Raw genomic sequence first — 24,072 nt, 5'->3', positions numbered from 1 at the left:
ATTTGAAATTAGAAAATCTTCGTTAGCCCCTTATACCGTAGATATGGACGTAGGATTACATTCATTGTTTGTCTATTCTGACATCGTTGAAAATACGATCGTGGGGGACAGGAACGTCCCTCTTTTAAGAATTATTAACGTGAAAGGAAAAGACGGGGAAACTGTGAATACTGAATTTTCTCGTCCACATTACCTACCCGCCGCTTCTTCCAACATAAAAACTATCGAGATTAATCTTATGGACGACTTGGGGAACCCCGTGCAATTTGAACGTGGAAAGGTGCACGTTACTCTACATTTTAGACCGCGGAGGGCCTGGCTCGCTCTATAATAGCGAGTGTCGGGAACAAGTAGTCCTCAGTTTAATGAAAAGTAACGAATGACGAACATCATGAGACGGCCGCAATACATTTCCTCCGTAAGCGATTACGAGAGGTACTATTTAAATCAGGCTGGATACGGATCAATCCCCGTGTATCGCGGCGTGGGTGTCCAGAGAGGCTATGGATTGGGTAACATACTCGCATCGGCATTTCGTCGTGCCATGCCGCTTTTGAAGCGCGGAGCCCAGTTTCTAGGAAGAAAATTTCTCGATACTGGAGCGAAAGTCGTGTCTGACGTCGCTAGCGGTATTCCAATTAAATCATCGCTAGCGAAGAGATCTAAGAGCGCTGGTAAAGAGACATTGTTATCAGCCGCGGAAGCCGTTACGCAAATGACGGGATCTGGAATTAAAAAGAGGCGTAGAGCATCGTGCAAAGTCACTCGAGCTAAAACCAAGAAGAAGAAAGCATCGTGCCGATCTTACTCCGATATATTTTCATAAAGTCTTAGAATGGCGTTGATACATCCGAACTCTAGTGGTTGCGTGAATTCCGAATTGGACCTTTTCGAAGTCCCGTTAACGCAAACGGGGATTATCGGTGGCGAATGGGTCGAATACCACCCCATTTCCAGCATTAGCAACAATTCAGCGTTAACGTTTTGCATTAGTGGGAATTCCGAAGCGTACATCGACCTATCACAAACTCTCCTTCACGTTCAGGTGGATGTGAAATTGGAAAACGGATCTTACCCTAAAGCCGCCGTTGTTACTCCGGCGGGTGTGGTTACGACCCCGGCGGATAATGTAGCCCCCATCAATTTGTTTTTGCACAGTCTATTTCCCGAAGTCCACTTATTTTTAAACGAAAAATCAGTTACTCTTCCGCTCAGAATTACCCGTACAAAAGTATGATTCAAACTATGTTAACATTTGGAGACTCTGCTAAAACGAGTCATCTTACCAGCGACCTATTCTATCGCGACACGGCGTACGAGTTCAACGATTTCGTGAACAATAAAGGTTTCTTACAAAGAGCCAGCTTCGCTCAAAAGGGAACTATAGATATGATCGGCGCTCTTCATTTAGATATTTGTCAACAGCCGCGCTTCCTTTTGAACTTGGTGGATTTAAAATTTGTTTTTGGGAAATCAAATACCGAATTTTGTTTACACTCTGACGTAAAATGTAAATTGGACATTAAATCAGCTTCGTTGTATTTGAGGAAAGTCAAGTTAATTCCCGAAATCCCACTATCACACGCCAAAGTGTTACAAATGTCGAGAGCGAAGTACCCAATTTCCCGCACGGAAGTGATGTCGTTTTCGATTCCGAGAGGCAACATGAGCGTCGTGCAAGATCATTTATTTACAGGACAAATTCCGAATAAAGTCGTAATCGGGATGGTTGAGCAAAACTCGTTTCTGGGTGAACTTAAATCGTCGCCATATAATTTCCAGCATTTCAATTTAAACCACATTGGTTTGTTCGTCGACGGCAGTAGCGTACCACATAAAGCCCTAACACCTAACTTCGCGGAGCGTAGCTACATCCAAGCGTACACCAATTTATTTATTCAAACGGGTCAGTGGAACATTGACGAGGGAAACCAAATAAGTCGCGAAGATTACGCCGGTGGAAATTGCCTTTTCGTCTACGATTTGACTGCCGATTTAATGAACAATGCCTCTCATTTTCATCTTGTTAAAAACGGAAATTTGAGGCTGGAAATGAAATTCGCTTCCGCGTTACCCGAAACGATTGCCGTAATTGTTTACGCGGAATTCCAGAGTTTGATTGAAATTGATAAGAACCGAACCGTAATCTTCGACTAGAATGGACACAATGCAGCTAACGAGAATTTTGGAGAAAGATAATTTCACCAGAGACTTATTTCGAGGCGTATTCGCCGCGGACCAACTACCAAAGTTCGTGACGACGTTTCCATCTCTGTATATCGTGAACACGGATACGTCGAATGACGATGGTCAGCACTGGATAGTTTTGTATTTCTCGAAGAATAATACAAATACCGAGATGTTCGACTCCTACGGTAACCCCCCAGATATGTTTCGCTTTAATGACTTTGTCGAAAGAAATAGTAAAACTGTGACATTTAACTCTTTACAACTTCAAGGAAATCGAAGCGTGACGTGTGGAGGTTTTTGCGTGTATTTTGCTCTTAATAGATGTAGGGGTGTAAAAATGTTCGATATTGTGACTAGATTTTCTAAAAATAAAAATGTAAATGATAAAATGATAAAAGAATTTATGTATTCAAGGTATTCAATAAATTTTCAATAACTTAGTAAAACTTCTTTAATTTACATTTTACATTCAAAATAACACCAGTGGGTTTGTTTGGTGATCTCCGCAGTCTACATTACATCAAAGTAAAAATTTAAAAAGTTAGTTACATTTTTACGTTAAATTAAAAATATCATTTAAATAAGATAGTTTCATTTTATTTACATTACGCTTTAAGTTCAAAATATATTTTTAATAGAAATACAATAGAAGACTGAACTATTGGCGATTTAAAATATCGATCCAGTAATGACCATGCGATAGGGTTCGAATGCCGTCCCCCAAAATATACCTTTTATTATCGCATGGATTAAGAGACATTTTGTTTTGGGAGACGGTAAATAGCTGATGCCTCTGATTGACGATCCGCTTCATAGAATTGCTCGTAATTCGAGTAGCCACGAGGCAGTCGCGGTAACTCGAGTGTCGGATATCCTTTTCCACTACTCGCTTACAAACACCTTTCGCGGTTTTTTCTCCCCCCTTTCCGAAAGGATGGAGTACATTTTGGGGCGGAGCCCAACGAACTCCCGTATAGGGATCCCATCCATTTCATCTTTCATCTTTCCAATGACTTTTTTGTTTACGTCATTGAAAAGAGGATGATTCGTGGGATACCCCGAGAAATCGAAGAGATGGGAGGAATTTCCGAAGTCCGTGTAGACTTCCTCCGTTTGTATATTGTACGCCAGGCTGTCCGTGTCCGTGAAAAGTAATCGGACCTTTTCACCGTAGGTCTTGCGCATGTACTCGTAATGAAACTCGTACATGGTTAGTTTCGAAAGATCCAAAACGGTGAAACCAGTGTAAATTGGTCTATTCAAAGTAAGTGACTTCTTCTTCATATGAATACCCACGAGTTCGTTGTGGAAAATCGTGAATTTTTCAAATGCCGGAGAAGACGCTTTCTTAATAGCCCGCTCAGGTGTTTGTACGAGATGGAAATCTATCCGATTTCTCAAGTTCTCCATTGTTTTACCTATTATTGAAACGAAATGAGATTAGTACTTATTATTCCGATAATTTGTATACGTGGCTACTTGCGTATAAACTAAATTACATTTATTAAACCAAAAGAATTTATTTCGCGCAATAAATACTGCTGGTAAAAAAAAATAATCTACTTATTTTTCATTTACTTTGATTAATAACGTACCAAAACAGGAGTTGTTTAAAGGTTTGAAAAAATCTTTTTCAAAACTGTTTTTGGCAAGTTTCCTCTTTTCGGTATTGAAATTTATGAATGGGCGAAGCCAGGGAGACTGATGGAAAGAGAGTATTCTGTGAACTTTCGTGAGTTTAAGTCCCTTCGATACGTAGTATTTTAAATTACGATAGTGAACTACGTATCGCTCTTTGTTGTTGAGATTAGGGACGAGCTTAGGCAGAGTGTCTTTTGCGGGGAGGTTTAATCTTTGAAGCATCAGTTTGTAATAGGAAGAAAATTGATCCGTAGTTATTCTTTGAGATTCGGGTGCGAGGGGGTAGCAGTTGTGTTCATGATGCAACTCAACGGGGTATTCCAAGTCGACTTCCAAAATGAAGCCGTAGGGAGACTCGTGCGATAAAGTGAGCACATGTTTATGGGTGTAGTCGAGTATAATATAATAATAATAATATAATTTATAAAAACTCTATGTATCCCACTGTAGATTTTGTAATATGATAACGTTAACCAATATTTCCAGTATTATTTTGAATTTTTTTTAATTGGTGTTCACTGACATATCCATTACTATTCAGTGGTACATCTATTCAGAACTAAAATATAATATGTCTTTTATATGTAAGAAAAAAAAACATTTTTTTTTGCATTTATTTATTTATTTTTAAAATTATAAATTTTGAAAGTCTTCTCCGAGAGTTTGCTTTATGACGTCTTCTAAAGCCAGCAAAGCTTCCAAATCACCGTTATGATAATTTTTTTTATTTTTTTTGTCATTAAGTGAATTTTTTTCTGTTTTTTTTAATTGACTTTTCCACCGGTGTGCTCCTCTTTTTTTAAGTTTCGAGAGGTGGGAGAAGTGGGGGATAAGGATGTCGATGCTTGAGGTGTTGAAGTAGGTGATACTGATGTGACCGATGACGAGGAGGTGGCTGCGGAAGAAGTTGAAGGATAATGTGTGGGAGATGTGGAGAGCAATGGGATGGAGTTCATTGCCAAAAAAAGCGTAGAGGCTTGGACATCCTCCTCCACAGTAATAGTCAAATCCATCTTCTCCAACTTTAAAAAAACATAATAAAATGAAAACACAGTCTTTTGTAAAAAAAGGTTTTCAAAAAATAACCATACTCATGATACCTGAATTAATGCCATCATCCCTCCGAAGGCCAGTCTTATTTTAGCAATATTAGGGTGGTAGCAAAGGTGGACTTTGATGGTGTTGCTTTCTGGATCGGGTTCAAAGTGGCACCAAAATCCTTTATGATATTTTCGAATAACAACTTCGAAGGTTCTAAAATTAAAATGGGGTAAATCGGGGCGACCTGGAATTGGGCCCAAGGTAGCTGTATATTTTAAGACCGCCACTACTAATGTTTTGTCTAAAGATGACATGTTTCCAGTTATTATTCAGAAGCCTGTATGACTTTAACTAAATCAGCACGAGCTTATATACTAGTCGAAAGGTGGAATTTACAATAACAAAAGTTCGATGTACATTCCTTACATTTCGAAATTGGTTATCTCTGCGTTTGTATGTGAACGGATTTAATTTTAAAGCAAAAATATATTTTAAAAGTTCGATGTACATTTCTTACATTTCGAAATTGGTTATCTTAGTGTTTCTATCGGATCTAACCAGATTGATTATGGATAGTTTAATCGATAAATATTACAAATATGATATAGACTCGGAACAACAAAGTGCTTCACATTCGGTTATTATAGTTAGAGGTCGGGGATGGTTGACTTTTATTCAATAGATAAAGCTTTCAGAATTATTCGTAAAACGTTATTGTTATTGAGTTAAGAAACGGTAAAATGGTTTGAATCAAAATATTTTATTTTCATGACAATATTACATATTCCATAATTTTATTTTCTGCGCTTTGAACAACGCGCAATTTGAATTATTAGAATGATATTTACACACTATTGGACAGGGATCGGAAAGTTCTTGGTACTTAGGGCACCCTAAATCTTCGACGTTCACCAGTCTTTTTCCAAAAAGTTCGGAAAGGTACAATTCTTTTTCCATCCCCTTTGTGTAAAAGGTTGCCGCTTTGGATTTTATGTTGGTAACTATCCCACCCAACTGGTCCAGCTCATGTTCACCCTCGTCCCAAAGCATCCCACAAATATGTCTAGAGATCCAACCGCACAGTCTCCTGTCTTTCGCGCTTAGCTCGTTGTAAGGAAAAGGTGGTTTAAATGAGTAAACCCCATTATCCCCAGTTTCCACAACCAAAAACGCTAGTTCTTTAACGACGTACTCATCGTTGGACCTCATAAAGTTGACTTCAATAATACACGAATTTCCTTCCGACCTTTAATTAATTAATAATAAAATATAAGAAACGATTCCCTCAAACGTTTCATAATTTTTAGAAACCGTTTATATAACTAGCTACATCCATACTTACATCGTATTAGAATTCGAATTCCAAGTTGCAAGGGACTCTGGGATCCTACTTCAGAATGATATTTTAAAGGGAAATTCTGGCTTTTATAGTAAACTTTGTTGCACTTTGTACCACGCCTTAAACAATTAGGATTATACCACCACGTTCGAAACAGCAGATTAAGCAGGCTTTGTAAATTAAGGGTATATCCACGATTGAACAATTCACGGTCAATATTCAAATCCTCGTCCTCATGTATTTTCTATGAGATACGGTACTCACAGCTCTCTCGCAGTACAATTACGACCGGTGTACGCATCAAATACCGTCAATATAATTCCCCATGTTAATTCTATGCGGCATGGTGGTCGTGAGATACCGTTAAATAATACTTCATGTTAATTCTATGAGGATTTACGGTCGGCGAACGCGTCGATGTTGAGCCGGTCCTTTTTTCTAGACACCGTCAAATAGTGCCCCATGTTATTTCTAGACACCGTCAAAAAGTGTCCCATGTTATTTCTATGAGGCACGGTGCCGGTCACCGTCAAATGGTGCCCCATGTTATTTCTATGAGGCACGGTGCCGGTGTCCCGGTGCCTCATTAGGTGTCTCAAACGCGTCGATGTTGAACCGGTACTTTTTTTTCTAGACACCGTCAAATAGTGCCCCATGTTATTTCTGTGAGGTACGGTGCCCGGCGCCCAGATACCTCATTAGTGCCTCATAGAGCGTTCTCTCATTTATAACACTACTGGGGCGGTGCCAGAAGATTCTTAGGTGTAGGCTAATAATGTTTATCATTTGTGGGCCCCCTGTTCCTCAATATTGGGCCCCTCTATATATTGACTTAAAATTCAATTTTGCAAATTCAGGTAATTTATTTATTATTTGATAATAGTGCGGTTTTTAAAATTTTACAGTATTAACTATCATCACATATTTTATTTGAATTTAAAAATCGACTTGATGTGGCCCCGTCAGATCGATTTGTGGGCCCCTATTTGAACACAAAAGTAGGCTATAGCTCGTGTTGCCTACCCCTAACGCCGCTCCTGACTACCTACACCGGGATTTTAATCACAGTGAACAACGACAGAGTTCGTTTACGGTAAATCGCGAAGAGCAAACATTTCAAAAATTAAACTTCACATTTGACGGTATGAACAAGTTAATAATAAGATTATTTTTAATGTATATGTAAAATATAATACAATATCTTTGCATATAACCATCTTCGATTTTGTCCATTGTTTATGACATCGACAAAAATAACCATATCATCAAATGATCAAGCTAATTGCGAAGATTCACGGTTTTTAAATAATAATTTTTTTCAGAAAAAAAGGGAGGGGTTGGAATTAATATAATGTGGCCATTATATTAATTCCAACCCCTCCCTTTTTTTCTGAATATTAAAACTGTTTTAGTTCCAAATTGAGGTAACTCGATTTACGCGAATTTTCTTTTTGCCGTTTTTCAAACTTCCTTTACACTAAAAATATAAATATTACAAATAGCGGCCAATGTATAGTTACAAAGTTATCAATTATTTTCCATTTTTAAAAAGCATTACGTTATACATTTTTTTCAAATTTAAATAATATTTTTTAGATACCTGGTTTTGAAACTAATAGTGTTCTTTTCGTTTTTATTTCACACCGAATTTTAGTAATAATAAAAATGTTTGAATAATTCTAATGTCTAGTTTGTGCGGGTAACAAAAATCAACAGTGAAGAAGCTGTCAACGATCACCGTCAAGCTCAGCATGTGGGAAGTGGGGACCCGCTGGCTGCCGGGGAGTATGAACAAGGAGGGAGGGGGTGGAATTACCAAGGTAACCTATTTAAAGTTACTATAGACAGTAGGCTATAATCACTATGCTGTAAACATCTGTGTCGCGCGAAAGCGATCCAAATGTAACGGCTGACGATTACGATAAAAATTACATCATTCTTCCGAACTTCAAAAGGGCGTTATTTTATTTTTGAACTTGTAATAACACACAAATATTTTCTTTACATTTTTCTGTTTTTATTGCTTACGATGTTACATTTTATATACAATATTGGAAATATTTCAATAATTATTTAAATCTTCGCTCTTGCTTGATACCTACAAAGATTCTCAAAAACAATTGTGTGGAGCGTGTCATTTTCGCCTAATCTGGTTTGACAACAATGAAACGAAACCAAAATTAGTTACCGCCATACGCCAAACGAGGAGGCAATGAACACCGCTAATGCCCCACAATGGAACATTTTGAAAAAAAAAAAAGGATCCACCGTGGAACTTCGTATGTCATTAGAAAGTGTTCATCTTGTAAAATACGGAACAATTAAAACAGCGAATATATTTTAGTTTCAATAGTTCAGCATTTTAGAATCACACAGTCTAATGGCCTTTAGACCAAACGAAGGTGGTCCTGAAAAGGACCGTTTTGGTTTTAGCCAATTATTTGGCTTCTTCTGGTTTTTGAATTTTTGAGACCTTTACGCAAGAACAACCAGCTACAGCCACTTAGGGGGCTTTGTTGGCATTGTCCAACTGCTCCTTATACAACTGGAGTTCAAATTCCATTGCCCCGTTCTTAAATCCATAATTTAATGGAAATAATTCACTAAAACCTATTTACAGAGTGACGTCATCACGGTAAAAAATCACCCCTAGCGAGATGCTGATAAAGGGCACGTCATACACGAGAAGCCCTCTATATAGAGTGTCTCTTGTGGCTAGTTATCAGTAAACGTTTTGCATATAAAGAATAAGACGTGTCATACTTATGGAACAATATTATTAACTAATGGTATTATTAGCTATTTTTACTACATTTATTTACAATGTTTATTTATTCTGTGTTACTATTTACTAAGTTGCGACTAATCGGGCCGATTAGATATTATTGAACCTTGGAATCTATAGCCGACATATTCAGACATTAGAATAATATTAGTTAATTCAAAAGCATTGAATTGGCGGCTTGGCCCGATTCATAAAATCCTATTTGGCTCTGCAAACCTTTTTTCCCCACTTTGGGCTTTTTTTTCCAACACTGCCCATTCCAGACAGCAAGGGCGCCACTTACTCGTTACTGCACCTGACAAAAATATTAAAATAGGGGACAGTCGATGGAGGGTTTTTCTATTTAGCATCGAACCCATTTTCTTCATTCTCGCAGTTTTCAATTTCAACAATAGCGTGTACTTCTTAACGTCATATGACGGGGGGTCAACGCCAGAATTCCGAACTGACGCCAATGAGTCGCCCCTCCCTTGGGTCTTAGCCGTTTAAGATAGCCAATGCTAGGGCAATTTCGAAGTTTCCTATACTTATACCTCGCTTCGTAATCCTTTCTACAATAATAGTATAAATAGTAGGTTCCTTTCTCATTTCGTTACAGTTTCTTGTCGACTTTTCTCAAGTCTGCGTCTTTCGATTCGTATTTCGGTCCTTCCTTAGTTTAATTTTTTCGTGTTTTTTGCTTTAGCTGTTCATAATTTTTCTCGCCTTCGAAGTTTAATTTTTTCGAGTCCATAGTTTTGGAGTTATAGTACTTCGACTGTGGCTTGAGTTTTTTTTATTCAGTTTCAGGCTTTAAGTTCGCTTCCGTATTTTACAAGATGAACACTTTCTAATGACATACGAAGTTCCACGGTGGATCCTTTTTTTTTCAAAATGTTCCATTGTGGGGCATTAGCGGTGTTCATTGCCTCCTCGTTTGGCGTATGGCGGTAACTAATTATGGTTTCGTTTCATTGTTGTCAAACCAAATTAGGCGAAAATGACACGCTCCACACAATTGTTTTTGAGAATCTTTGTAGGTATCAAGCAAGAGCGAAGATTTAAATAATTATTGAAATATTTCCAATATTGTATATAAAATGTAACATCGTAAGCAATAAAAACAGAAAAATGTAAAGAAAATATTTGTGTGTTATTACAAGTTCAAAAATAAAATAACGCCCTTTTGAAGTTCGGAAGAATGATGTAATTTTTATCGTAATCGTCAGCCGTTACATTTGGATCGCTTTCGCGCGACACAGATGTTTACAGCATAGTGATTATAGCCTACTGTCTATAGTAACTTTAAATAGGTTACCTTGGTAATTCCACCCCCTCCCTCCTTGTTCATACTCCCCGGCAGCCAGCGGGTCCCCACTCCCCACATGCTGAGCTTGACGGTGATCGTTGACAGCTTCTTCACTGTTGATTTTTGTTACCCGCACAAACTAGACATTAGAATTATTCAAACATTTTTATTATTACTAAAATTCGGTGTGAAATAAAAACGAAAAGAACGCTATTAGTTTCAAAACCAAGTATCTAAAAAATATTACTTAAATTTGATAAAAATTTATAACGTAATGCTTTTTAAAAATGGAAAATAATCGGTAACTTTGTAACTATACATTGGCCGCTATTTGTAATATTTATATTTTTAGTGTAAAGGAAGTTTGAAAAACGGCAAAAACGAAAATTCGTGTAAATCGAGTTACCTCAATTTGGAACTAAAACAGTTTTAATATTGGCACAGGCTGGCCATTATATTAATTCCAACCCCTCCCTTTTTTTCTGAAAAAAATTATTATTTAAAAACCGTGAATCTTCGCAATTAGCTTGATCATTTGATGATATGGTTATTTTTGTCGATGTCATAAACAATGGACAAAATCGAAGATGGTTATATGCAAAGATATTGTATTATATTTTACATATACATTAAAAATAATCTTATTATTAACTTGTTCATACCGTCAAATGTGAAGTTTAATTTTTGAAATGTTTGCTCTTCGCGATTTACCGTAAACGAACTCTGTCGTTGTTCACTGTGATTAAAATCCCGGTGTAGGTAGTCAGGAGCGGCGTTAGGGGTAGGCAACACGAGCTATAGCCTACTTTTGTGTTCAAATAGGGGCCCACAAATCAATCTGACGGGGCCACATCAAGTCGATTTTTAAATTCAAATAAAATATGTGATGATAGTTAATACTGTAAAATTTTAAAAACCGCACTAATATCAAATAATAAATAAATTACCTGAATTTGCAAAATTGAATTTTAAGTCAATATATAGAGGGGCCCAATATTGAGGAACAGGGGGCCCACAAATGATAAACATTATTAGCCTACACCTAAGAATCTTCTGGCACCGCCCCTGTAGGTAGTTGCTAAAACTTTCTATTAAATTCTGGAGATTTACAAATGAGTTGGATTAGGGGTTAGTAAATGTCCACTTGTTTTTATGGTACCGATCATTAATTAATATTTTCCTTTAAAGTAGCGCGAGCCACAATCCCCTAAAAATGAAGAAACGCGTACCGCGTAGCCCATTTCACCTGCCAAGTTTGTCAAGACCAAAAGAATGTATACTAGCGCCTATTGTTATAATTTGTGGCTTTTAATATTTAATAAAGCTCTTTTAACACTAAACGGAATATTTGCAGTCTAGTTTATCGTTGGATAAATTCGGAAGAACCTTTGAATTTTATTCAATCGGAGATATCATTAACTCCCGACGTTTAGAGTACCCTTCATTTTATTAATAAAAAAAGTAAATAATAAACCCATAGCAGAGTAATAGTTTAATGTTTGATTTTTGAAATTTTTGCTCGCCGCGCTGTGAGCGATTTGCGTAAACGAACTTTACCGTCGCTCACCGTGATCAAAATCAGCGCGTAGCTAGCGCACAAATCTGAGCGAACTATTCCTTCTCTCGGTAATTTTCCCTCTACGCTGCGTCAGCGCTTTCTACTGAGGGTACTAACGCGTCGCTTAAAAGTGAGGGGGCTATTCCGACGATCGGGAGATCTCGCTCAGCGCGCGGTGAGCGCTTAAAAGTGAGGGAACTAACCCGTCGAGGGGGGAATCTCCCTCAGCGCGCCGTCAGCCATCAACGCCTGGAGCGAACTATTCGGCGCTCGCCCAGAGGCTTCTCAATTAGAGATAGAGAAAATAAACTCGTTTGCCTTGAGTACTCGCCCACTTGAGCAAGCCGTGTTTAAAACTCTATATGCTCAGTTTTTCCGAACGCTCGCAATTTTTCGCCCACCTCTGCGCGGGATTTCGATTCCAAATAGTCTAGGTGCTTTTTGTAGGATTGTTGGTTCAACAATTTAGGCGAAATAAAATGTTCTTCGAATATTTTGGCCATATTTTTCCAATGCCGGCAACAAAAACAATAAACTTTATCTTTCGCTACAGAGTACTCAAGCATTGGGTACTTGGCGTACCACAAGGAACTAAAGCCTCGATTTTACCACCAATCAAAGTTTTGGGAAAGGAAGTGAGCGTAGGTTGAACGGGCAAACAATCTTTATCCAAACTAATATCTAAAATGTTAAACGGTCTAATACATGTAGATAAATTAAACGAGGCGTTGGAGATTTCTACATTTTGAATGTCAAAGTTGCTTTTGGGGTTTTCAACTAAATCTGTCACATTAGGCTCGATATTAATTGGTATTTCCGAAATCTCGCCAGCAGTTGGATCGATTTCCGTAGCCAGGGCCGTGCTTAGAGGTCTCGCGGCCCCGGGCGAAATGCATGGGCGAAACATGGGCGAAACTGAGTGCAGCGCGGCCCTCCGGTATAGACGCATTCACATATTGCCTACAGGGAAATATGCAAAAAGGGGCGAAATCCACCCGAGGTACCTTCCTATTTAAAAATATTTGAGGTAGATGACGACACTATAAAGTTTATGAAAAATAAACTTTTTTAAAAAGTTATTAATTAATTACTTAATTATAGTACTTTAAATTCTTATTAAAAATATATAATTTTTGAAATTTAAATTAACAATTAATTTTAACAATAGTTAACACTCTCCGCCATAGATGGCACTATAATACGATTTTAAACTATCCAATCAGGGAAGATAATTTTTTATTTTAAATCTCGACAAAACCGTTCTCTACTAAAAACTTTCAACCAATCGTAGAAAATAAAAATTATGACGTCATGTTTCTATCAGAGCGCCATCTACTAACAAATAACGCCATCACCACGTTACTTTTTGACTTCACACTTAATACGCCATCTATGAAACAAATTTTCTTCCGTTTTTAAACGTCCAAAGATTCAATCCGGCATTGAAACTGCTGTCAAAACTTACAATGCCCTTGAAAACAAGTTGAATGTCGCTTTCAATAGAGGGACATACAAGAGGAATTCGGAGAAAACCAGCTGCTTTGGTGGTGAAATTAAACCACTTACTCTTTATAAAACTTTCAACGAATCCCCAAAAGTTCAAATGTACTAAATATATGCCAAAAATATCAATACGTAATTTCTTATCATAAATTTTTCCAAACGTACTAAATACGATTAATTAAATCCAAAACGTATTTTCGTACTAGAAATTTGAAAACGTATTAAACAAGTTGGCAAGCCAAAATATACCTCTCCTCGGAAGAATTGTCCCTAGCGGTATTAATTTTTCGAAATGACTCTTAAAGATATATCTCCGAGTTATTTACTAAAAACGTAATCCCGGTTCAATCCCGCCCGGTATAAAATTTTAATTATAATTAAAATAATTCAGACGAAACAACCGAGTATAATTTATTCGGAATATTATAAATTAAGTAGTTACAACAGCACAATTGAATTTAACCCTATTTACGGTACAAGTTTATCAGTTAAATCCTGGTTAAATATAATACGAAGCCAATTTTAATGAAATAATATAAAACAGAGGGTATTTGTATTTTTCGCGCTTACGAAATACTTGCCGCATCTTTAACGCTCAATTTATTTCAAATTAAACATCTTAATAGGTCGAGAAAACGTTTAAAATAAATTACGAAGTAATGACGACCCAGTTAAAAACCAGACCAACATAAGTGTAAGCGCACGATGTATACAACCAGGAATTCATACCTCGAACTTGGAATGGTTATTCGGCCGTATTCCCTATGGTAAGATCTCGGGGACCGTTTTCAGTGACGGGTATGAGAAAAAAAAATCGCCCCCTCACACGCGTCTCCCCTCTTTAGGAGTTTTTACCCCGCGCAACCTCCCGTTTTTACAACTGTAGTTTTTTGTTGTTTGACTCCCCGTCCATTTCGAAATTTAGGGTTTGAAACCCCACCATTGATTAAGTCCAGCATTGTTAGCGCTGTCAAATTGTCAGCAGTTACAATGCCCTTAAGAACCGCGAAGTCCGAATTACGAGGTGACCGTCGCTATCAATACGGGGATAGCGAAGGCAGCACCGGCCCTAGGGTAGAGCAAGTGGAGCGGTCGCTCTAGGCGCCACGACAGCGGCCAGGTGGAAAGGGGCGCCAAAATTCCCTTTGAGAGGCGCGGGGCGGCGTGGCAACAATAGAAAAAAATATCTCGCTCTACCCTGACCAAGGGCTAGGGCCGGCGCGGAGCGAAGGAAAAAGCAAAAAGATGTTTGAACCCTTTTTCGACACAGGGGGATGAAATTATCTGAAACTAGGATTTAATACCATTGAAAATCGTATGAGAAAACACGTATGCTCTGACGTCAAAATGATGGAAAAAAACGGTCCCCTAGATAGAGACGGAAATCGGGCGAGATAACCATTCCAAGTTCGATGTATGAATTCCTGATACAACTCGATAAAAATATATATATATTATAACGCAGTCAAGCAATAAATTAGTTCAAATACTTAGAAATCAAGCAATAGAAAATATAATATCAAGAAGCGCAACACCTTACCATTCACAAATACGATTTTTCACGTTATTATAATGAAACCGGATAAGCTTTTGGGCATGACTTACGCTCTTAAAGGTTCCTCTAAGACTGGACGAGTTTGCGGGTAAAAGGAAATTAACTTAAAAAATAGTAGATACAAATATAAGACAGAAAAAACCAACAATACCAAAGATTAGACAATCAAGATTAAATCAACATAATTTCATTCGTAAAAAAACCAGATTAGGCCTTCATAAATTCATTCATAAAAAAATTCAAGACTTTATTACCTATTATGCTTACGATGAGTGTCTTATTTTCAGTGAAGCTAAGCAGCTATCGGTGGTTCTGTGATAGAGCGCTCGACTGCCAAGCTGAATGGCCTGGGTTCGAAACCTGGGTGGCGCATATGTTTTTAATCAATAGAGAAAACGCTAAATTAGAATTTCTTCGATGCAATAATTTCAATTTCAATTCTATTTCAATTAAACCAAAATTTCGTACTCTATTAAATACACTTCCGATAAAGCTGAAGGTCTAATTTTCAATGAAGCGTAACAAGTGTCGGTGGTTCTGTGGTAGGACGCCCGCCTGTCAAGCAGGAGGTCTCGGGTTCAAATCCCGCTCGATACGATCGCAAGTTGACACTAAGACGAATATCATGAACAATTGGTGGAAACCCTGCCATTGGATGTTGAGAAGTTGCCATAACACTCAGCACTCGATCCGTCCCAAAGAATAAGAAGTTGGAGAAAAACGCGCATACATATCAAAACACAAACACAACAAACACAACCGTCATAACACAAACTCAACATTCCCACCCAACACATAAACATTACAAAAAATATCCAATCAAACTGAATTAAAACTGCCGCAACGGTTAACGTTAACGAAAAGCAACAACCAAACCCAATCCAACCGCAAATTTATCCGTTAATGCTCACCGTGACACGGTGGTTTTGCCAATCTTTCGACTTCGTTCCCTAATTTCAAGCAATTGCAAACGCGGATTTCGAGATAATGCGTATGCAATGATTACACTTTGCTACACAAATGCTTACGCGTTCGCAGGACAGACAGACACGGTGATTGTAAACCCCTCCTAGGTTACATAGTACCCTCGGAGAGGTAAAAAGCTGTTATTGAACACTTTAATATGACATACTAAAAACTTTACAATAGGTGTTTTCATAAAATATGGCTATGTTGTTTCCCCCCCTCAGTCTTTGATGGGAGTTCAGTTCAGTACGTTCCAGTTCTAAAACCGTCGGTGCTACTCGCATCAATGTACGTCAACAAGCTGGCAAACATGTTTTCCGAAAAATCAATAGTATCAGAAGTATATCACCTCCTAGGCTGTTCTTTGATGGGGATTTTATGAAAACACCTATTGTTAGTGAGCTTTTAGGTGCAATGTACCTTCCAAAGGTCATTCAAACAGATTTGTAGGTTAATTTATTTATTAAAGGTGTGCTTTTACTCTGTAAGGGTCATATTTACACCTTTAAACCGTGATTTTACTCCTTAAATAGGCATATTTATAAATCTAAAGGTGTGACTAAAGTCTTACAATTATTATAAACAATTTAAAAGCTTTAGCGTATAAAAAAGGATATTCTTAAAATTTCCTTTTTCGATTTTTTAAACCGGCCTTTAATTAATTATATTTTCAATGTTGTTGAATCGCTGTCGAAGCTGCGTTATTAATAATCGCTGGATGCATTTTAGGTGTTTCCTAGTTTCAACGAAAGTTTGTAAACGCGATAACTTCTCAACCGTTGGTTGTAGAGGGATAATTTTTGCACTTTCTAAATATGAATCAACCATTGTGAATTCAAAAACGTGCGAGTCAGTGCCGTAGAACCAATATTTAAAAAGTTGTCAAAAATGAGTTTTGACGGTACCCGCCTAAACTATTAATTTTTGGCAGACGAAACCAATAAATAACGAAAGATATTGGAAAATAAATAATAGTTGCAATTGGTTTCATCGATCTATCTATTATAGTTTTCTAGCAGAATTAAAAAGAGGGCAAAAATTTCACCTGTCGAAGACTTTTTAAACAGAGTGTACAGTCCAACCGCGCGAGGCCTCGGCTAGTTTTTAGTTCCACATCGATATATATATATCGAAGTGGGACTATTGCTATGGATGGATTGTCGTTAAGTGTTTGTCGTGGAAAAGTAACGACACGGTAGATGGAGCTGCGAAAAATAATTTATCAATATAATTTATATTTTTGGCGACACCGGGACTCGAGCCCAGATAGCCGCTGGCCGCGTAATCTCCAAAAACCGATGTCTCTACCAACCGAGTTACGCCGCTCTCTGCAAACTTTCCTCGGAACTTCTAGTCGTTTTTAGCGACGCGGTGGGATTTGGCTAGTTAAGTTGTCGCAATTCTTGTTCGTTTTTCCTCAAACTTCGCCCCCCCCCCAAACCAGTGGAAGGGTGACACGGGCGTGGCGGGAAGTTTGAATTACAGTGTGAGGCTACATGACTCTTACAGATGACCAGTTTCAGGTCTGTCAGGTAAACAGGGGGCACAATTTCGACCCCCCTTTAATAACAATACGTTAAAGTCAATTCTTTAACTTAGGATGGTACTTTTTATATCAAACGATAGAACGCGCAGTGCCGTTAATTTCCGCTCCCTTCGACCAACCCCCTTAAAGGGAAAGTGACCGAATAAAACAAGTTGGTCTCATTCGATAGAACTCTTTGGGTATTTTTTTTTATGAATTTGCGAATTTACATGACTTTTGGTGCCTAAGCTACCCAAATCTTTGATATAAATTTCCTAAAATAAACCCATTTTAATCCCAGTTTAAGGATTTCTTTATATCATATTTCCACTAATTTCAATAATTTAAAAGAATTATGCTCGTCGTGTTTTGCTTACCTATTTCACCTTTGATACTTTCCTAACGATAGGAAATCACATGGCCTCAACAGCTTTTGTATTGGTTAACTTGGTTTGCCCACCCGGGTATCCTGAGGGTGCGCGGTGGCCACTCTTTAACATAGGATGGTAAATTATATATCAAACGATAGGAAATCACATGGCCTCAACAGCTTTTGTATTGCTTTGCCCACCCGCGTATCCAGAGAGTGGGCGGTGCTCACTCTTTAACATAGATTGGTAAATTATATATCAAGCAATAGGAAATCACATGGGCTCAACAGCTTTTATATCAGTTTTCCCACCCGCCCAGTGGCGTAAATAGCGCCCCCGCAGACCCCGCGGCGCGGGGGGGGGGGCCCCCGAGAACTAGGGGGCCCCCAAACGTTTATGAATAAAATCGATGCTATTTAAAAGAGCCCCAAGTCGTTTTTCGCGGGGGGGGGGGCGGAGTTCCTAGTTACGCTACTGCGCACCCGGGTCTCCTGATGGTGGGCGGCATCCACTCTTTATCTTAGGATGGCAATTTATATATCAAACGATAAGAAATCACGTAGCCTCAACAGCTTTTGTATTAGTTTGCCTACCTGTGTCTACTAAGGGTGGATGGGTTTGCCCACTCGAATACACTGATGTGGAACTAATATTACGGCCTGGGCCGACTTGTTTCTCTTGTCAGCTCAAGTTAATGTTTTACTTGCTTTAAATATTTCTTTATGTTTCAACAGGCGCGTTCAAAACTTTATAAATACAACCACAATAACCGTCGCATAAATATCCAAACAACGTACATAATAATGAAAGTAACATACTGAAGTTGAACTTAATGGTACAAAAATTATTAGCCGCAAATTATTAATTTTAAAGTTATACTAATTTTAAAGACGTACGAACCGAACGGTTCGGGGCGTAGAATTCACTCGCCATCGCGCCGTTTTTGCCCTTTCGGAAATCGGCCTTTCTTTATTTGTTGGGAGTGGTAAAACTGGTGATGGCGCCAGTAGGACCACAATATACGTGAAATATGCTGCGGTAGTAGACGTGGGGTCTAAGGATTAAAATGACGGTGACCGAAACAAAGCTTTTATTAAAGGATTAAAATGACGGTGGGCTACCAGAGAGAATTTATCTAAATTCTCTCTGGGGCTACTATACAGATAGGAAAGAAACATTTCACAAACCGTATTCATTTTCCGCTAACCATGCCCGATACCGGGTCTTCGCGTAGTTCCGCAAGTTCGGAAGATTCTAAGGCTATTTTTAACAATAGGTACTTTTGGTTTTTGTTTATTTTTAAGGTGTATTATTTGTCAAGGATAGTTTTTGATTATTTTTCAAGGATAACAGTAATCCAAAAAGTTTTAACCGCAATTTATTATTTAGAAAGATATGATAAATATAAAATTGTTACTTGCCAGCAATTTTTACCTCGTAAAATACGACATATTTTGAGATTTTCTCGGGAAATACGAGATTTTTGTACGTGTTGAATAAGGTAGGACTGATGAAGAATTACATTTAACGGTAAGATATTACAAAATTTTTAAAAAGTGTCCAAACCGAAAATGTGTGTTTTTTTTTACGGCGAATTCAATTCGCTAGATACTAGGTACGATTTCACTGGAAACGATGTCCGTAGATCAGGTTGATATATGTGGGGTGGCGGAGTGGCTAGCACTTTCGCCTCGCAGCAAGAGGAGCCGGGTTCGATCCCAGCTTGTGGCACTGGGTGAAAACTCGGAACAACTCCTTCTGCGTAGAGTTTGCAAGTTCTCTCCCCACTGGTTTAAGGGGTTTTCCGCCGAGATCTTCGGTTTCCCCTTCCATAAAAACTTGTTGAGGTTAACGGTAATAGTTAGTGTAGGGAGCTGTTGGCTCGAACGCGTGGCATGCAGGGCTTGTCACCACCCTCCTACGCATTATAACCCGGCCACCTGAATTAAAGGCTTCAAAAGTCGCTTGATGACTTAGGCCTAAGGTGGTGCCTTGGGTATTAGCCTAGCTGATTATTATTATTATCCAGGAGGTGGGAAAACTCCTTCGTGTGGGATCGATTCATCTGTCAGTCGCGCTCCCTTGTTTAATTCGCACCACAAGAGACTATACTAGGTACTGTCCTCTAGGTCGCGTTATAGATGGCACAGCTTGATTAGCAAGAATGGGGCTGGGGTGGCGCCGCGCGCCCCCAGCGCTCGAGCGAAGGGAGTGCGCGGCGCCGTGAGGCGCCAATACTTCGATTACGAGTCCAGTTATACTTTAAGTTTACAAGTACAAAAATCTCAAAATATGTCGTATTTTCCGTGGTAAAAATTGATGGCAAGTAACAATGTTACATTTAACATATCTTTCTAAATCATAAATTGCGGTTAAAACTTTTTGCATTACTGTAATCCTTTTGTTTTTTAATGTGAAACATTATTTTTCGGGAATTAATACTTACGGAGATATAGTTAATGGGGTTTATATATGCACCCATGATGATTATAAGAACGGGGCTAGGGGGCACCGGTTCGCCCCCACCCCAGCGTTCGAGTGAGTGCGCGGCGCCGTCAGCCGCCAATGTATAGTCTTTGGGCAATTTTTAATTACCTTTTTAAATAATGCTTTGCGGGGAATAATTTTGGCACCATTGTAATCTCCTTAAAAAGTACTTTAAGGGGGGTCGAGAAAGGGGAACAAAGGGAGTGGCGGGGCTATTATTTACCTATTTTTCAATGAAATGAGGCAGGGGCGTAGGAACCAGGGGGCAATGACCCTCCCTGGAATTTGCTCGGAGAACTAATGTTATTGCCCTTTCAACTTTTTGGTCAGTTGAAATCTTCAAGAGCTCAAATTCTCAATTTAAAAGCATATAAAGCTTATAGAAGCTCAACTGTCTTTTCCCGCCTATTTACATAGTAGTCAAACAGTAACACATGCATTCGGTGAAGCTACACTATTTTAAAAATTCAAAACCATTCTCATTTTATTATTGTGGATTTCTGTATCTTAAATTCATAAACGACTCTAAAGACTAAAATACACTTCGTATGATAACTGTTGTTACTGTTAATGCCTTACATCGGGGGCTAAACTCCTAGACCCCCGTTTCGTTTCTCTTTGACCCCTGCAACTGCTATATCGTTCCTACGCCCCTGAAATGAGGAGCGGAAGGGAAGGCAATGTCTCCACAAAACTTGAAAGTACATCATTTGCCCCCCCCCCCCTCCATCTTGAAACGATGAAACCATGGGAATTTTCAAACAGAAGATTTTATTTTTACCCATTTATTGAATAAACAAATAACGAGCTTACATGAGTTCCCTACGAGAGAATAGTAGCAATAAGTTTTTTAAATTATTTTACATTAAGTCATCTAGATCGTGATTCTGGTCGGACTTGGGAGTCTGAACTCCAGACTTCCAAGTTCTACCAGAACCCTTGTTTTTAATGCTCCGGACGCTGATTGCCGTGATTTATCTTAATCGTTTCACTTAGGGCTTAAAGCCATTAAGCGTTTTATATACTTAACATGCAAGTACGCAAGGGCGTATTTAAGGGGGGTGGGGTTGGGGGTTCAAACCCCCCCCCGAAATGCTGATGACTGGGGGGGGGGTGCCTAATAAAAACCAGTGAAACTTCCGTCAGCACCCCCCCCCCTTGAAATTTTCCCTCAAAACCCCCCCTGAAATAAAATCCTGGATACGCCCTTGCAAGTAGGTGTTAAATCTAATTGTAGAAGGCGATACATGTTAGCCCTAACTCTAGATAGCGATAATCGCGACTCGGCCTTAATGATTATAAGGGACCGCAAAAACAGTTTCGCGGGAGTACCCCGAACCCATAGCTACCATTTTTAAAATATAATTTATCAAAAACCAATTTTATATTCTAAATAAATAAATGTGGTGAATTTTATTTCTCTTTAACTTCATTTGAATTGCTTGTGTATTTAACTTTAATTAATACTAAACACGCTGGAACCGTATAGGAACCGGAACCGATCGGTTCTAAATTTTGAGAACCGGAACCGATAAATTAAAATTTTAAGAACCGTAACCGTAACCGTAACCGTAACCGATAAAGCAAAAATTTAGGAACCGGAACCGATATAGTCAAAAAAAGTGGAACCGTTGCATCCCTAATTACGTCATTAGTTTTGAATAAATACTGCACTTCTATCAGTTATACTTGAAATTATCACCTTAAATCCATCTAAAAATTACCAAGTTAAAATATTTCGCGTTTTCGGTTTTCACGGTGAGTTTGCCCGTTATTAAAAGCACCAGTTGAAAATAAAATTAATTCGACTATTATCGAGTTTTTCACGGGTTAAATGCTCCGCTGTCTTAACCAGTTGTTAAAATTCTGGTAAATATTTTGGTGTTTTTAAAAATGCGCGCGTCGCAAAGCAGATAAATTCTTTGTATTCTCACGCCATCTATATTCATTTTGAGTGTTTTAATAGAGTTTTTTGTCTTTCTGAGTCCTACGTTACCCCAAAAATATATTTCGGCGAATTGACGGCGGTGCATTTTTCAAAGAGAAAGCGCCTTTGTTTGCAAATACTGTATGCATTACGTTTCAAAAATTGAACAAGACCCCAATTAATATTAAAACCATGGTTAACTACCAAATACATTAGACGATGAAAAACTTTAAATCGGGTATTTTGTAGAAAATAACTGTTTTCGAGCATTTTAAAGTCCCTTAACACTTTCAAATCAAATCAAATAATTTTATTTTAAATTTGTTCAACAAAAAAAAAACCACAAATGTCCAAAGCAATAGGAAAGAGAGGTTAAAATTGTAACTTATGAAATTTGGACATAAATGCTGTAATTTATATTCCTTAATTTCCTTTTAAGTTCATATCGAAAGCGGTGCATTATGTTGTGACAGTACGCACTCTAGCGGCGACCGTGGGTGGTAGCCCATTGATTTATTGCACCGAGGACTCGATTAGCTGGGTTCCTACTATTAAACTTTTTTTCGCTAATAGGCGCTTAAATAAATCAAACTTCCAGGAAATCGACCAGAAGTAATATTTCCTAGAGCCAGGACCCACAAGGTATTGTTTATATAGTGCTGGTTGAAAAAATGGAAACTTTTCACCTGTAAACAGAACGTTGTGTTTTTGCCAAGTCTTAATATGTCAACAAAGCTACCTTGCTGAAAGGGAACGCTTTTTACCAGACTTGGAAATAGAGTCCTGGGGCCTATGGCTCTCAAAAAAAATCCGGGGCCCTTAAAATAAATCATTCGAAAGGGGGTTGCGGGCCACCGGGGCCCCAAATTTAATAAAAATATCTATAAAAAAATTTCCTGAAAAGATTTTTTACGCCGTCTCAGAAACGCTGTTTTCCTACCCTAGTCGAGTGCGAAATCTAGCGGTAAAATTATCGTTTTAAAGTCAATAAATGTTTGCGTAAGTAACATATCGAATTTTTATTCTTGTATTTCCCCTCCCTATTTTAAAAACTTTTCGCCCATTTCAACTCCCCCCATGGCCAGTGGCCCTCAATTAAAATAAACTTAAGGGGGCCCGGGAGACCGTAGGGCCCCCGTTAAAAATATCACTATTTCCAAGTCTGCTTGTTGCTAAGGTGAAAAATTTCAATTATTTTAACAAGCACTATATAAGCAAAGACTTGCAGGCAGGGGAGTGCCAACCACGGGGACAGCAGGGGCGACTTGCTCCAGCTTTTATTAAACCGCGGGGGCTCTGCCCTCGCTACTTTTTTCAGGGGCAGACTTTGCGCAGAGTTATAGTTCACTCAGGATACTTATCTGACGGGCCGTCTAAACATGCGACACCCTTGTGTTTGGTGTAATTGTTTCGGACGCAGCCTATTTATAATATTGTTTTTGCCACGCTCTCGTAAAAACGTTGGCACGCCCCTGCTTGCAGGTCCTGGTCCTCGGAAATATTACTTCTGAGCGATCTCCCGGGGAGGATGATTTATTGAAGCGTCTATTATTTATTAATGTACTTAGGATAAGTGGAATGTGACAACGGATCACAGTGCTGAAACAAAAGAAGCGATAAAAACGTTAAACTACGTGAAAAAGTAACTTATGCGGAAAACTAAACTTTATTAGATTTAACGCGGTACTTTGGCCGATAGGCGTTCTAGGCCAAAAGAAAATTTAATTCGTTCCCTCTATATTGTGAAGATCACAGACCTTTAACCACTTGGCGGTGCCACGTTTTTTTCGCGGACACGGAAAGTGAGCTAAAAACCCTTGGCTGTGATCCTTCTAGGTGTTAAGAGGTCTGTGTGAAGATTCACAATTTCACATCCCCTACCTTATAACATCGTCT

At 38.5% G+C, this 24,072-nt stretch overlaps 1 protein-coding gene across 1 annotated transcript; it reads left to right on the top strand.

Moving 5' to 3' along the window:
- Positions 1-1,665: 1,665 nt before the first annotated feature.
- Positions 1,666-2,157, top strand: LOC149949252 (uncharacterized protein F54H12.2-like). The gene has a single exon (XM_090169403.1). The coding sequence runs from the start codon at positions 1,666-1,668 to the stop codon at positions 2,155-2,157; it is 492 nt and encodes a 163-aa protein (XP_090025529.1).
- Positions 2,158-24,072: the final 21,915 nt, after the last annotated feature.

Source organism: Leiobunum rupestre, chromosome 3, assembly GCF_980474605.1.
Source record: "Leiobunum rupestre chromosome 3, qqLeiRupe1.1.hap1, whole genome shotgun sequence".
NCBI lineage: Eukaryota > Metazoa > Arthropoda > Arachnida > Opiliones > Sclerosomatidae > Leiobunum > Leiobunum rupestre.
This window is presented reverse-complemented; position numbering and strand designations above follow the sequence as displayed.